General features: G+C 40.4%; 1 protein-coding gene and 1 long non-coding RNA gene across 10 annotated transcripts in view; both read right to left on the reverse strand.

Moving 5' to 3' along the window:
• The window catches only part of ltbp1 (latent transforming growth factor beta binding protein 1), a 208993-nt gene extending 205605 nt beyond the window's left edge, over positions 1 to 3388 (reverse strand). For 2 of the 9 annotated variants that reach the window (XM_044215115.1, XM_044215114.1), the window contains exon 1: positions 2510 to 3384. In XM_044215115.1, the coding sequence (XP_044071050.1) occupies positions 2510 to 2883 (374 nt within the window). In that variant the 5' untranslated portion in view covers positions 2884 to 3384. Of the gene's footprint in view, positions 1 to 2509 lie in introns of all 9 variants that reach the window. The other 7 variants (XM_044215118.1, XM_044215113.1, XM_044215119.1 and 4 more) reach the window with 7 other exon arrangements.
• Positions 3389 to 6120: 2732 nt separating this feature from the next.
• Positions 6121 to 9464, reverse strand: LOC122884780. Its single transcript, XR_006379974.1, has 2 exons — positions 8850 to 9464; positions 6121 to 6539 (listed from the first exon to the last, which is right to left on the reverse strand). It is a non-coding gene; the product is annotated as an uncharacterized LOC122884780 (long non-coding RNA).
• Positions 9465 to 15455: the final 5991 nt, after the last annotated feature.

Below are 15455 nucleotides of genomic sequence, written 5' to 3' on the forward strand. Positions count from 1 at the left end.
TTGTGTCTGCACACATGTGCACTGTGCTAATACTAATAAAAGACACATAGTTATCACTGCCAGAGCAGCAGTGTTTTCTCTCTGTAGTGAGAAAAGTGTTTCTTGCTGACAGACAGACTCTCCTACTCTCTCTGAGAGAAAGTTAATGGGGGAAATAACAGATCATGAAAAGAAAAATCTTTCTAATAAATGAAGAAAGCTGTTTTTGGTCCTTTTTGTTGTTCAGACCTACAATTAACATAGATTTTTAACTAGATGGTGAATCAGAAAATAAATAAATTATAAAACTTGGGAGTGATACACTTGAGTTTAATCTGTTATCTGTCTTCACTGCAGTATGAAACTCCAGTGATATTGTGATGTATCAGATCAGGCCGATAAGTTGCAGCGTCCAATCAATAAGTGATATCCAATAAGGGGGCGTGTCGGACAGTAAAAAACTTCTGTGAAGGCTGCTCTCATGTATTCGAAAACCTTGTTCTTAATCTTTCACACCCAACCTGGAAAACACGACAGCCAATTCTATTCTGTAACATTCAATTTGTTACAGTGTACCATGCTCCTGGTCCTTATTCTGAATTTCAGAGTTTGTATCAAGTTTAGTACTTGAAACAGATAAAGTAATTATTGTAGGTGATTTTAAAATTCATGTGGACGTTTAGATCAATAACTAATATTCAATAAGGGGGCACGTCGGCCAGTAAAAGACTTCCTTGAAGGCTGCTCTCATGCATCTTCGCTCATGGCTCCTCAGAGATCGCTCCTCGATCCTCGCTCCTCAGAGCAGAAATAAGAGACTTGGGATGGCCTGCAAGATGGCAGACCGGAACGACTTCCGGTTCAAGCAAGGATCGAGGAAATATCAAATAAGAGACTTGGGATGTACCCTCTCTCTCACATCCTCGCTGGTTCGAGCTAAGACGTGAAGAAAGGAAGCAAGTGAGGGAAGCGAGGAGACATGTTAGCATTATGAAAAGCACCCTTTGCCTGTGGGAATAACCCAGTTTATAGCGTTGTGACATTAAACACAGGGTTACCAGGGGAAGCACAGAGGCGTTAAAAAAAGGTAAACAAAGATGGAAGGAGCAACTACAAGAAAAGAGAAGTGTACATATGATGCTGTTTTGATAAAGAGTAAATTGATTATTTGAAAGTTACCTTCCGTCCACTCTGTAAGGTAAGACCCTGGAATACGTTCAAATCAGGCAGTCGGTCCCTTAAGTGCCTTGGCCATGAAGAAAGTAAAAAACGTAAAATAAAAAGTCCCAAACCCACAATTGTACATAACATGTTTTGGCATTGTCAAAGTAATGTGATATGTCGCACAGTGCTGTCCCATTTAAGGTTGTCAAAAGTATCAATACTTGGATACTTTTTCAATACCATGTTTAAAACAATACAATCTCCGTTAATTATACGTTTGATAGTATCGAAAGTGCCAAAGCTATGAAAAAAAAAGATCTACAATCAGATTTTCAACCCAGGGCTGCACAGATGAAACAATGGGGAAGAAAATCAACTGGTCCTCAATATGTGTTCAGTGACATTTTCTGTACTAGCACTGTGTGCAGGTTGTTGATCTAAAAAAGGAACAAAATTACCCTTTTTTGTGTGCCTAGGACTTTTTTTCTTTTTGTGGTATCGAAAGGGGTATTGAGTATCGTTCGAAGTTTAAAATTCTGGCAATGTGACAACCTTAGTCCTATTATACCATTTAGAGCCCTTGCAGCCTCTCGCACTCAAGCTCAGGCTCTAGGGTGGAGATTGGGATTGGGCCACACAGTCCTCAGGAGAACTCAAAATTAGACTAAATAAATGCCAATGGAGACACCTGTGTGGATATACCAAGACTGTGCAGGGCCCTTTACAACTGTTAACCAATTATTGTTTCCTATGCCAATTTGTTGTGACTTTACAGTATACCCATTCCTACCGTTATACTTACACTGCACTTAGAACAACACACTGTATGTCAAAGCCCTAGAAATTCTTGGGCCAGCCAACAGAAAACTGCTGAAATTAGCCTGCTCAATCTGAGACAAAAGTAGGGGTGCAGTGGAGAGTAGGGATTTACAGAAACACAACTACTACCCTTTAAGTTTTTAAATATGTCTTTGAGGTAGGAATAACTGCTTCATATCCACCTAATGCAATTAAACAATATCATCATCATTAATTTAATCCAAAACCAAACATGGTTCATTTAACAGGACAGATTGATAACAATGGGACATTTTGTGTGCTTGAGTACACTAAAGGAGAGGCCAAAGACAGGGTTTACCCACTTTTAATTTGCAGAATGAAAATAGGTCTGTGCCACTAAGATAAGATAATGATGTCATGGTAGGCTATAGCCTATCTCATACCAGTGCCCAACTGCTTAAGTGTAATTTTATGAAAGTTGAACTGTCTAGTGCTTTTTTGGTTTATGATAAAAGCTGACAGGAAGTTATTAAGTTCATTCTCATTTTCCCACTAGCATTCCTCCCTCCTGACACAAGTTTCTTACCCAGACAGTTTCATGAGCTGCTTCTGCTGGCTCTGCTCCTGTCCGCTCTGCCGGACGCCCGGCTTCTGCTGACTGAACTGCGGGGCTGAAGCCGCTTGGTTCCCCATCCTGCGGGTCCGGACCTGGCCGCCGAAATTGGCGGTGAGCTCAACGTTGTACGTGTGCGGCTGCCCCGCCGCGCCGTGACGCGTCGAGATGGAGCTGACTCGCACCCCGCCGTCCGCTCCGGCCAACCCCAGGCTCGGCCCGGGCTGGAGCACGTACAGCCTCCTGAAGCCGCTGTGGCTCTGCTGCTGCTCCGCTGACACACATACCGGGGAGAGAAACAAACCGAACGAAAATAAGAGGCCCCATCTAATCCAAGCCATATCCATACCGAAAACGAATTAAAGAAAAAACGGTTTTTGGGGAAAAGAGGTCCAGGTTACTTTTGGCTCCGTGAAAAACTCACTTCACTTTTTACGAGTAAGAAAAACTTTTGTATTCCTGAGCATATTCCTGTAGGTACAGACCTCCAACCCGGTATGGGAATGTACTTAATACGCTAACGTTACCCAAGGAAAAACGTTGGCTTCACTTTTATAAGTTTGAAATAAAATAGGGTATGTAAGGTAAAAATGTTCCTCGGCTTTAGAAGTGACTATAGCCCCGCTTTCTGTCTCCCTGCGGCATGGAGGGCCTCCGAGCTGCTGCGGCTTCCTCTGAGCAGGATTTGCCTTGGTCCGCAGTCAAAGAGCCTGAGAACTCCAGGAAAGTTTCTCTGTTGGAGGTGAACAGTGTCAGCAGCGCGAGCAGCCAGCCTCCAGACATGACGTCAGGAAGGGGGGGGGGCTACACACTAACCCCGAGAACGGTAACGTTAGCTGACAGTTTCTTGGGGCCCAAGGGTGTCCGCCGACCCAAATCAAAGCTCCCACCCACACACAAGCTCACTGACTGACCCACCCCAACACCCACACACATTCATTCTTTAGGTTTCTGTAAATTGATACTTACTTCCAGTTTAAATGAGTAAACTCTCCATGCAGACTGGGTTTAGTTCCACACATCTCACACAAGTATGTTGGTTGAATCATCTCTTAGCAGGTGGTAGTGATCACTACAGCTATGGAAGCCCAGAGTAGAAAATATTTATTGATGTTATTAGCCTATTATCTCTGAGTTGAGAACTTAATTATCCCCTTATCTTGAAAGATTAAACTGTTCACAACTTTATTGTTTTACTCAATATATAAATATATATATTACTCAAGATAATTAAAGGTGCTCATTAAGATAACATTTTCTATTTTTGTTTATGCTTCAGAAGTCAAGTGGAAAATTTTAAAATGTTGATATATTTCCCTTTTAATGTTGTTGAAGCAGTTCACATTAAGTAAATGCCTTTGTTTTTACCTGCACTGTATGGTTTACGAAATGTATATAATGCCCCCCCAAAAATCTGCTGTGTGCTCAGTATCTTGTTCTCAGAACTGTATTCAAACACCCATCCCTTATGTCCCATCATGCAGTGCCCATGTTAACTTTTGCAGACCACTGTAGGAATGGAAGGATGATGTGTGACATTTCTGTGTTTTCACCTGTGTGTGTAGCTACTGGCTCTGCATTAGTTAGCTGCAACCACTGAGCATGAGCAATGATGACAATGTTGCAATTTCCCCATATGGCACTGGGCGATTCAGCATTTTGGACCTGGAAGTGACAACAGCAGGGGGTGAATGTCCCCCCACATTCACCAACACACAACCATATAGTCTGCTCAGATCTCTGGACCCAACTGACCTCTACCCCCTCTTAAGCAGTAAAGGTGCCAATCTGGATACTTACCAGACCAGATCAGTGCTTTCTACCCCAGAGGAAAGACATGTCTTGTCATGCTAATGGAGCAACAGCAACATTTAAAGAAAATAAATTGACTCTCTGGATTAGAAAGAAGGAGAGACTAAAAAAAACACATTCTCCTCCCTTATCTGTTTCACACACACATTCAAATAAAAACACTTTCTTCTCGCACCCCTGATGTGATCTTAGATCAGGTTTGCCAGCCACCTACCATAAAGGAAAGCACAAGTGAAAGAACTGTGATATTCTTGTTTTGTAACCCAAGTCTGAATTAATGTGAATTAGTTATATAACCAATCAGTAATCCAGCTAACATTAATCAGCACGTTTTCTTGATGTGTAACCCAACTTTTATTTTTGTAGGACATGAAATTTATGAATTTATGCAAGTTATGAATTCAGGAGTTAACCTCTTATTTACCAGGTGACAACATTGCCACCTACTGACCAATACACAGAAGTCTCTGCAACCACCACCATTATGAAACAGTATAATATTGTAGCTATTATACTGTATTAAAGCAAACTGTATTGTTTAACCTTATCAGAATCAGAAATATTTTATTGATCCCCGAGGGGAAACTCTTTTGATACAGTTACTCACTATAACGTCAGTGCACACAGGAATAGAAGTACTACGCAAATCAGAATATAATACACTATAATACAGGCAAGATAAATTAAGTACGAAGTGCATATAGGTATAAAATTAAAATAAGTGTAAAGTACAAAGTGGATTTACCAGTTGATGATAAGTTTGTACGGTGTAATAATACAAAGTAATAATATAAGTAATAAGTAATAGTGCAATAATGAGTACTGTCAAGTTAAGTGTAGCTTATTAAGATGATTATGAGACGGTGGCTATTGCACAGCAGTAATAGAAGTGCCACTCATTAACAGTGTTAAGAATGTGTGATAAAATGAATGAAACGTCTCAGATAACTGGTTGAATGATCTGCTGAAATAGTTGGTGGTTGAATAATTTTTCTCTTAATGTTTTATAATCACTATGCTCTTTTCATGTTTGAAATCATGACTGTATGGCCATAGTGATGTTATGAACACAAGAATCACCAGCGGCTCTATTTGAGGTGATCTGAGATTGATTGTCACAAAATATGGTACCCAATACATTCCGTTGCTTTTGTCAATTAAAAACACAACTCAATGCTCAAGTTGGGCCAACATGACAGACTTGCAGTGAGCTTTATGCTCTTTAAGCTCTTTGCTTATGAGTTTCTCCATAGTCCCGCTGTTTCTTTCTGGCATCTTGTGTGTGGTGTCCCAGTCACAGTGGATGTGATGTTTCTGGCACAGATTTGCCCATCTTAAACACAGTATGCATCCATTTGCACCCAACTCCGCCTTCTTTTTCATGAAGTTTCAATGGTCTTGACAACGGTAAGTAAACAATAACACTATTTGTACTTGATGAACAGACAACCATCAGCTTCAATTCATGCATGCCATAAGAAGTTGTTGAGTGGTCAATTAGACTCCAATGAGTTTTCTTGATGCAACTCATTGCCACATGGTGGCCTGCCATTGCAGCTCCATCAGCAGTACTTTAAAGCAAAACAAAGAAGCAGAGTTAGCACTGAATATCTACTCCAAAGGGCACATTCTGCAAAAATGTGGCTCTGGGTAACGAATAAAACCACTTTTACCGACATAGCAGCCTTAGGCTGACCCTCACCCGTGATGCTCCATGGATGTTTTATTTTTCCTTTTATTTTCTTAATGGTATTGCTTTAAGAAGAAGTTAGTGTAGCCAGAGATATTTTATTCGACAAGCCATGACATCACAGACTCTACAGAAGTCGCTGGAAGCCAGCCAACTTTGAAAGCAAAGCCCTTCTGAAAGAAGCCTGGACAATGTCTGTGTTCTAACACAACTTAGGTTAGAGCCGAAGAAACTTCGAATCCAGCATCTCCCAGAGAACTGTGCCAGCAGCGACTTGGCCCAAACCTTCGCGTCAGCCCTGAAAGACCGCCAGACCGACCAGGAGACCTCATCAGCTTGGTCACCAACTGCCTTCAGGGAGTCACCTGGGAGGGGCCTCCGGTAGACACGCCGGCACCTTCCTCTGCACAGCGGATTCACCCTGCACACCACGTCGGAAGGCCGGCGGAAACGCCTCATTTCCGCCAGCGCTTCAAAACTGTAGGCTAAACCACGGTTTTGCTGCAATAAAGCATTGATGTTGAATAAAATATATTCATTTAAGTTAATATCCCAAGTGTTACCTCAGTGTCATGTAGTCGTTTTCATAATTAGATAACATAGCTCACTTCACTATTGTCAATAAGATCAGGTTTATTTCATCACTCAGTATCTGCTATTTCATCCGTTGTGTTTGTTATTTTCGTTGTCATATACCTTATTAATCCTTCAGTTAGTCAGTTATTAGACATTTAGCAATAAATAAATGTCCTCATTTAATCAGTAAGAAGTTTTCTGTGTTTTCTTTGAAGCAGAAGACAAGGTCAATCTTTCAAAAAGAATTCAATCCTTCTTAGAGACTGATCAACTTAATGATCCAAGTTTAATTAATTCGATTCATTAACTTAATTCATTTAAATGTTCCCAAATATATCTGACCAAATGAGTGAATTAAAGTTTAATTATTTGATTAAAGTTGTTGATTCTCCTGCAACCTTCACTCATGTGGACATTCAGAAGTCCACAGTACCACAATGGGGGGGGAGAACAACACTTGCCAGAAACAAATGTTGATATTGGACGATTCTGCAAAACCCTGGTTAACATTTTACGCTTTTTAATGTTCAATTCCAAAGTTACTACTTTCTACAATACCTAGGTGCAGCTGTGCCTTTTACACTAATAGTTAAGGTTAGAGTTTTTGTACCACTGATAACAAAGGTTCATTCACCACTAATTTAATTCATCACCCAGCAAGTGCACCAAGTGGCCCAATTAAAACACTTATAATAAGGTGACAAGTTGGCAGGACTGCGGTCCATTTAGTCCATTGTTTGCTTAGAGGGCATTATCACCCATTAAGACAAATTTAGATCAATCAAGAAGATTTAATGAAGACTATCAACTTGATGTCATGGTAGGCTATAGCCTATCTCATACCAGTGCCCAACTGCTTAAGTGTAATTTTATGAAAGTTGAACTGTCTAGTGCTTTTTTGGTTTATGATAAAAGCTGACAGGAAGTTATTAAGTTCATTCTCATTTTCCCACTAGCATTCCTCCCTCCTGACACAAGTTTCTTACGCAGATTACCATGAAATTTGGTTCATATATTCATGGTTCCCAGAGGATGAATTCTAATGACTTCCTCTAGAGCCATCATCAGGTCAAAATTTCACCTTGTCCAATATTCGGTTTATGACCAAATGCCTACTAATGACATTCCCATCTGCCTCCCCCTTTTTTTAAATTAACAACAGTTCAACATATATACAATTCAAGTTGGGGACAAAGAACATATACAACATCCATTACATAACACCAGCGTGTGAGCACAAGCAACAGGACCTCTAAATCCTATCTAAAAGAAAAAGAATAAAAAACACTGAGACAAGTGTACAGGGGGTAACACATAAGCACAATATTGCCAATCTGTTGTGAATTCAGAATTAATTTGACAAATCGTTAACACCATCATAATGTGGCCTCAAACATAATGGGGGCGCTCCTGCTTTTGTAGCCTGCAATGTTTTTGACTGCCTGCCACACATCTTTGGTGTTGGTGTCTCCTGCTTTTGTGCTTTCAGTCTTGCTCTGGCGGTGTTGTACGCTTCCTTGTCTCCTGACTGAAAAGCAGCTTTTTTTAGAGCCCTCACCTCTCCATTCATCCAGGCTTTCTGGTTGGGGAATGATTTGATTGTCTTTGTGATCAGCACATCATCAACACATGTGCATGATGCCCCCGATGACGTATATTCTTCAGGTTGATGTGGTTCTCCAGGGAGGCGGCATCTTTGAACACGAGCCAGTCTGTGCACTCAAAACAGTCCTGTAGAGCTGCTTCATCTGTCCACACGTTAACTGTTTTTACTGATGGTTTCTGTTTCTTGGTTTTCTGGTTTTTATCAGCTGGGTGTAAGTAGGCAGGAGAAGCAGGGAAATATGGTCTGATAGAACAAAATGGGGGCGGAGGAGAGCTTTGTAGCTGCCAGAAGTGTTCGTGTACACATGGTCCAGTGTATTTGTGGACATGCTGGTGGAATTTGGATAAAATCGTTAAAATCACCCGCAACAATAAAAACACCATCCGGTTGTTTTGTCATGTGACTGCTGATGACCTCATACAGCCCCTGAAGTGTGTTTTTTGAATTTGCATCTGGAGGAATGTAAACAGCAGCAACAAAAACACTGGTGAATTCTTTGGGCAAATAATATGGTCGACATCTTAACAATAAAAATTCCACCTCTCGGGAACAATGTCCATCCACTTTAACTGCGTTTGAGCACCGAGCATCACTGATGTAAACACAGAGACCGTCTCCTCTCGTCTTACCGGAGTCTTGAGTTCTGTCAGCGCGGAACGCGCTCCGCCCGTCGAGTGCGATAGCTTCATCCGGGATGTTGTGATGCAGCCAGGTCTCAGTAAAGATGCGGCACAGCAGTCTCTGCTTTCCCGTTGTTGAGTTAGCCTGAGTCTTAACCATTTTACATTAGCCAGGAGTAGACTGGGTACTGGAACAGCCTTAGGTCCGACCTGGGTTAGCTTAGCTCTTGTGCCGCCTATCTTTCCTCTCTTCCTGTGTCGGTCACACCGCCTGTGGCGGCGCTTGGCCCGGCTGCTCTGGTTGTCAGGACGGGAGATGCAGTGATCGTCTCAAGGTCCACTGCACTTAATCCAGTCCCTGCACTACCTTCTCCGATGTTGATGAGTGTGTTACTGTACGTGCTTCAGTAATGAAGGCGAGAAAATGACTAATTAAAACAAAAATGTAGCTAAGTTTGAAGGAGCTACTTGCTACCGCAGCTACATGCGCAGCCGTTGCCATGGTGACAAACAAATCTAATTTTCTTGTGCATATGAAATGATAATTTAATGTGAAATTCATTTTGACTATTAAGCTATTAGAGCATGAATAGTTGGCTTTATCAAACAGGTTGAATGCTTTACTACGTGACCAATATCCACTCGCTTAATTAAAATCCTGAGGGTGGCCTAGCAAACACAGGGAGTCATTTTGTTCTGCACCATAAAAAGTTACATATCAGCTCTACAGGCTGCTGAATACCTTTATTAAAAGATAGAATGTCAAGGGTGTGTGTGTTACATTGTCCAGAGACATAAGTGTCATGAAGAAAAATATGCTTGTAGAAACTGTCACAGACAGTTGCACCAGACTCAATGCAGCTCATAGTATATCAAGCAAGCTGACATGTTCCAAGGAAGAAAAGTTAATATCAGCAGACACATCTGTTTTGGAAAAACTCCATGCACGTAGCTGTCTGACAGGTGCACTGGTATAAATCCAGATATATGTCTAAATTATTTCCAGCACACAATTTTCGCATGAACTCCTTACATGCACTTGCAGTATCACAACTCTGAATACGGTCCACTAATTCGGACATACGAGGCAGAAACACAGTTACTGAAACAGTTTTAGGGGTTCGATGAATATTTGACATGTCCATTTGAAACTCTTAAAATGTGTGAATTACTGTTTGAGCCTTGTTTGCTGACGGAAACACAATGAGCCACAGTGTAATAGCTGCCTAAAATTTAAAGAGGATCAGAACAAATGTGAGAGTTCTAAATTATTATGATTATGTTTTGATTTTTCAAAAAAGTCTGCTAATGTGACTCTTGATAGCCTTGCTTGCATGAGAGCACTCCTGTTTTGTTATTGTTCCTTTTTGAATCAGATTCATTCAACTTCAGTTCCACTACACATCACTTTTTCCCAGTCATGTGTGATCCCCGCAATGGTTCTAGTTAATTCAATTCAGTTTTATTTATATAGCGTCAAATCATAACAGAAGATATCTCAGGGCACTTTTCATATAGAGCAGGTCTAGACCATACTCTTTATAAATATGGTTATCATGTTAGCATGCTAACATGAGCTAATTAGCACTAAACACAGTACAGCTGAGGCTGATAGGAACAGAATTAGGTTTTCAGGTATTTGCTCATAAAATATTTAACAATTATTTGACCTGATGTGTTGAATGAAAGGGTATCAGCAAAGTCATTAGAATTCATCATCTGTGGAACATGAATGTGTGTACCAAATGTCATGGCAATCCATCCAATAGCTGTCGAGATATTTCACTGCGAACCAAGAGTGGCACAAGAGTCAGGGGATCGCCAAAGTCATTAGGATTCATCACCTGGAAACTATGAATGTCTTTTTTGTTTTTAAGATTCCAGGTTGGATTCAAACCTAGGCCACTGTGGTAAGGACTCAGCCTTTTACACGGGGTGCGCGTTCTACCAGATGAGCTACCATGGCACCCTGAAACTACAAATGTCTGTACCAAGTTTGTGCAAGTACCGAGTAGATGAGGAGAGTTTTCACTTAACAAGTGAAAACTTTGACCTGCTGGTGGCGCTGGATGAAAATGGACATAATCAACAGAGTCATTAGGATTCATCTGATGGGCACCTTGAATATCTGTACCAAATTTCATGGTAATCAACCCCAATAGTTGTCAAAATATTTCACTCATCAAAAAATGTCAACCTCATGGTGGCGCCATAGAGTCCAAGTCATGGATCAGCTTCTCACCTCCAGTGCATTCCAAATTGGCTGCATACCAACAAAAATGAGACCATAGTCCTGCTGACATCCCACTGACAGACCTGGGTCAGCAGTTTATTTCCTCAACTCCTGATTATGTGGTTGCTGTAAAGTGGAGTATTGATGGGCATCTTCACTGGCAGATCTGATATAGGAGAATCACGGAGGTCACGACAGACTGTCAACTACATCCTTGCTGATTTCAATGGTTATCTATACACTGAAGTACTGATCAGACAATTCTCCTTATTCATGGGAGGGAATCATTCTTTAGGTACAGTATGCGATAAACACATTGTCAACCAGGTATTCATGGTTTTCTCTCAGCTGGATACAACTTAACTAACATGCCTAGTTGAAAATTCACATTAAGTATATTTCTCTCTTAAAACTACAGCCCCCAGCACAAACTCTGACTATAATCAGTAACAGAGATTGACAAGTCTCAATCAACTTCATGAGTTATTGTTTACTAGTATTACTAGTATGTACTCCTGTTCCGTTGTTTGAGTGCCTCTAGACTTCCTCTGAGGTCAGATGTCATGGCATACTACTGAGGCCTTAAGAGAACCCAAGCAAAAACTTGTTTTTTCCATTTTTTAGTGCACATGAACAAGTGTGTGAAAAACTCACAACAAACTAGAAATGTAGTATGCAGGAAATTTTATGGCGCTCACCAGAAACAACACTTGTTTTGTTACATGTACGAGTTAATCTTTGTCATACACGTTTTTAAAGACAAATTCCAGGGGCCAGATGCACCATTTGTACACTAGTCTAAAGTATGGTGAGGAGCATACATTCTTTATAAAACTTTAATGTATGAGAAATGGTGCATGCATGGATTTTGTGCATACACATCATTAATTAATCTGGTCCCTGGAGTGTATTTTTAACATAACTGCTGCACCTTTAATCCCACCACATACTTCCTCTGCAACCAAAATGTCAACTTCTGCAAATTTCTGCATCTTGGATCTGTTGCTACTTTCCACCACCACATGCCACCGAGTAGGCACAATTGTGTGTGCATCATGGCTACACAATGAACTAATTCCACATGAGCCTAATTTCACCACCCATGCTGATTTCTTACATCTACTACATGTGATCAATGATGTAATGTGCTCTCATTTTGATTGCATGAGAAAGTTTCACACAGTTAACCAAAAGACTTTCTCTCACAGAAACTGAATGGAAAGCATGTTTTTGTTTGTTTGATGGTTACATATGTGTGAGACTGATCTGGGCGGTGGGCCCTGCTGCATAATTTGGACCCATAAAGGTTGATGGTAAGCAGAACCCAGAGACAGACTGTGTAACAGATTCCTTGGGAAACAGGGTGGAGGCTGGGAGCCCTTTGCCAAACTTGTGGGGAAAGACATGGCAAGCCTCTGAGGAGGGCTGCAGCCATGATGTGTAATCACAGATGATGCAATGTTTTAAAATCTGGGCAGAGAGTTCATTCATTCAGTCAGCCTGGGTCTGGGTCATACACACAGAGACTGCTTTCATCAAGGACAAACATGTTTGAAACATAGTGTAGGAAGTTTTTTTTTTATGCAGACCCCATGTGGGGTTAATACTTGTTTGTGGGAATGAGCCCCATAACTAGTCAGCAACATGATCTATAAGTGACTGAATGTTGGCATCAACATTAAGAGGTAAAGGCATATTTGGCTGCCACTGCAGAGACCAAGGTTCAACTCACAGCTGCTGCAGACACTGCAGTGGTAACTTCTTCTGGACCTCTTAACAAGTCCTCCAAATTAAACGACGAAATATGTCATTTGTAATTTCACCCCAGATCAGCACATAAGCGTTTTCTGATCTCACGCCCCTATTGGCAAGACGACATCATTTGTCCGTGCCTTCCAAAACAGTAAGGTTGCAAAAATAAAAAAGTTTTTTGATCTTATACAGCTGAGGTTAAGGTTTGAGTAAGTAAGTAAGTATATTTAGTATAGCACCTTTCACAGAGCAAGGTCACAAAGTGCTTCAACAAGATTATAATTATTAAAAAATAGGAAACACCATAGGAACTTCTGGTGGCGCTATGAGCAAGTAAGCAGCATAACTCAGAGCTCCGTCAAAAAAAATCAAAAAGTACGCAACGATAATTTCCAGTCCATAAAGAAAAAGTAGTTGTTCACCGGTGAAATGAGTTCAACTTCGAGACAGAAAAACGGGCAGCAAACAAGAAAATAAAAGGGAAAAAGAAGATAAACGGAGAACTCCGAGTCCAACTAGCACAGACAATCCTAGTAAGGAAGGTCAGCAAGATCAAGAAGTGCTGGAGGAATTAAAGAAACTCCGTAAAGAAAATCAAGAAGGACACAATCACACTAAGATATCCCTTGAAAGAGTGGAGCAAATAGTAAAAGATATAAAAGATCAACTAAATGAACACGAGGTGAGAATCGAAAAAACGGAAGAGAGAATAAGTACCGTGGAAGATACGACAATGCGACACCAGAGGGTGCTAAGGTACCTGCTTCACCGTGATATGGACCTTTCCGCAAAGTGCGATGAACTTGAAAACAGAATGAGGCGTAACAACATAAGAATATACCAGATACCAGAAGGAAGTGAAGGAAAAGATACAGCAGGATTTGTGAAGAAATTGCTGATTGACCTACTTAAACTACCGACAGGAATAGACATCAAGATCGAGAGGGCACATTGCTCACTAACGTCAAAACCGATGGACCCAATGGCTCCCCCTAGGTCGATCATTGTAAGATTCCTGGATGCAGTAGTAAAGGATGTGATCATCAGGTAAGCATGGAGCCAGGGTCAGATTCACTTCCAAGAAAGGCGAATATTCTTCGACCAAGATTACTCTCCTGACCTTCAAAAGAAAAGAGCAAAAGTCTACGAAGTCATCAAACAGCTACGAAAGAAGGTAACGCAGGCAAAATGCATATACCCGGCGCAACTAAGACTGAAACTCAACACCGGAGAGAAAACATTTGCGACGCTGACTGATGCAACAACAAAGCTGAAGGAGCTGGTCATTGAGATACGCTGTGGAGAGAGGGAGAAAATAGAAGAAGAGCTGAAAGAAAGGCCAGGGAGCAAGAGAAGACGAGACACAGTACTGTCGATTACGATTAAGTGTAAAGTACTTCAAAATAAGACAATAGTAAGCTCGATTTCTTTCCAAGACTGAAGTAAATTTGGGATGGTTAGTCCTACTTTTACCAATAAAACATAGAAATATAAGCGTTGCTATACCACTATGAGTATCGTTAAATGTTATGTTGCCATAAGTTCATATGCCATAAAAGTTCATTTTTAACATAAGTGTTATGTTAAAAAGTTCAGATGGATGCTAGATCTGTACAGCACATGAGTGAAACACACTCATTTAGACCTCTTCTATGCATGTGAAATATGGTTATAAGGGTCTTAAGAGCACTGTGTGCAATGTTTTCCCCGGAGAGGACAGGCCACACCTCCACAGTACTATCTAGGATTAGGCTCAGAAAATGTTCGAAAGCTGTGTCTAATGGGACAGATGGAAGTTTCAGTTCAGTTCAGGGTTAATGAGGGAGCCCTCTCCTTTCTATTTTTTATTTTTTATTTTATTTTATTATATATATATATATATATATATATATATATATATATATTTTTTTTTTTTTAGTTTTTTTAATTTTATTTATTTAATTTTATTTTTTTCTTTCCACCCCCCTTCTGTCACTATATACATACAGGATCGATACAAACATGGAGGACAATATATATAATACTATACAAAGGGTATGGCTTCTTTGAATTTCATTAGTTACAATATAAATGGAATTAATAACCCAATAAAAAAGAAAAAGATTTTTGGACAGTTAAAAAAATGGCAAAGCGTGGTAATGTTACTCCAGGAAACACTTATCTGAGATGGAACATTTGAAACTAAAAAGAGAATGGGTAGACCAAGTGTATAGTCATTTGGAAATAAGAAAAAAAGAGGAGTTTAGTAAAGCGGTGTGCTGTAATAATGAAAAAACCTTCCAAGACAAGGAGGGTTGGTATGTTATGGTGGTTGGAACAATTAGAGGCATAAAAATAACAATTGTAAACATTTACGCCCCAAATGAAGATTGCCCTCTTTTCTTTAAAAAAATAGCAGCACTAGTGGCAGACAAAAGTGAAAGGATTTTGCTTATTGGAGGGGATTTTAACAGTATATTGAATGCTAAACTAGATAGATCACCTGTAATAGCAAAGCCTCCATCTAAAATGTCCAAGGAAATGTCAAACCTGATGAAAGAAATGGGTTTAGTGGATGTCTGGTGACATGCACACCCTAAGGAAAGAGATTTTACATTCCTGTCTCAAGTGCATGGGAGCTATTCGAGGAT

The sequence above is a fragment of the Siniperca chuatsi genome, linkage group LG11 (assembly GCF_020085105.1).
Source record: "Siniperca chuatsi isolate FFG_IHB_CAS linkage group LG11, ASM2008510v1, whole genome shotgun sequence".
In the NCBI taxonomy this organism is placed as follows: domain Eukaryota; kingdom Metazoa; phylum Chordata; class Actinopteri; order Centrarchiformes; family Sinipercidae; genus Siniperca; species Siniperca chuatsi.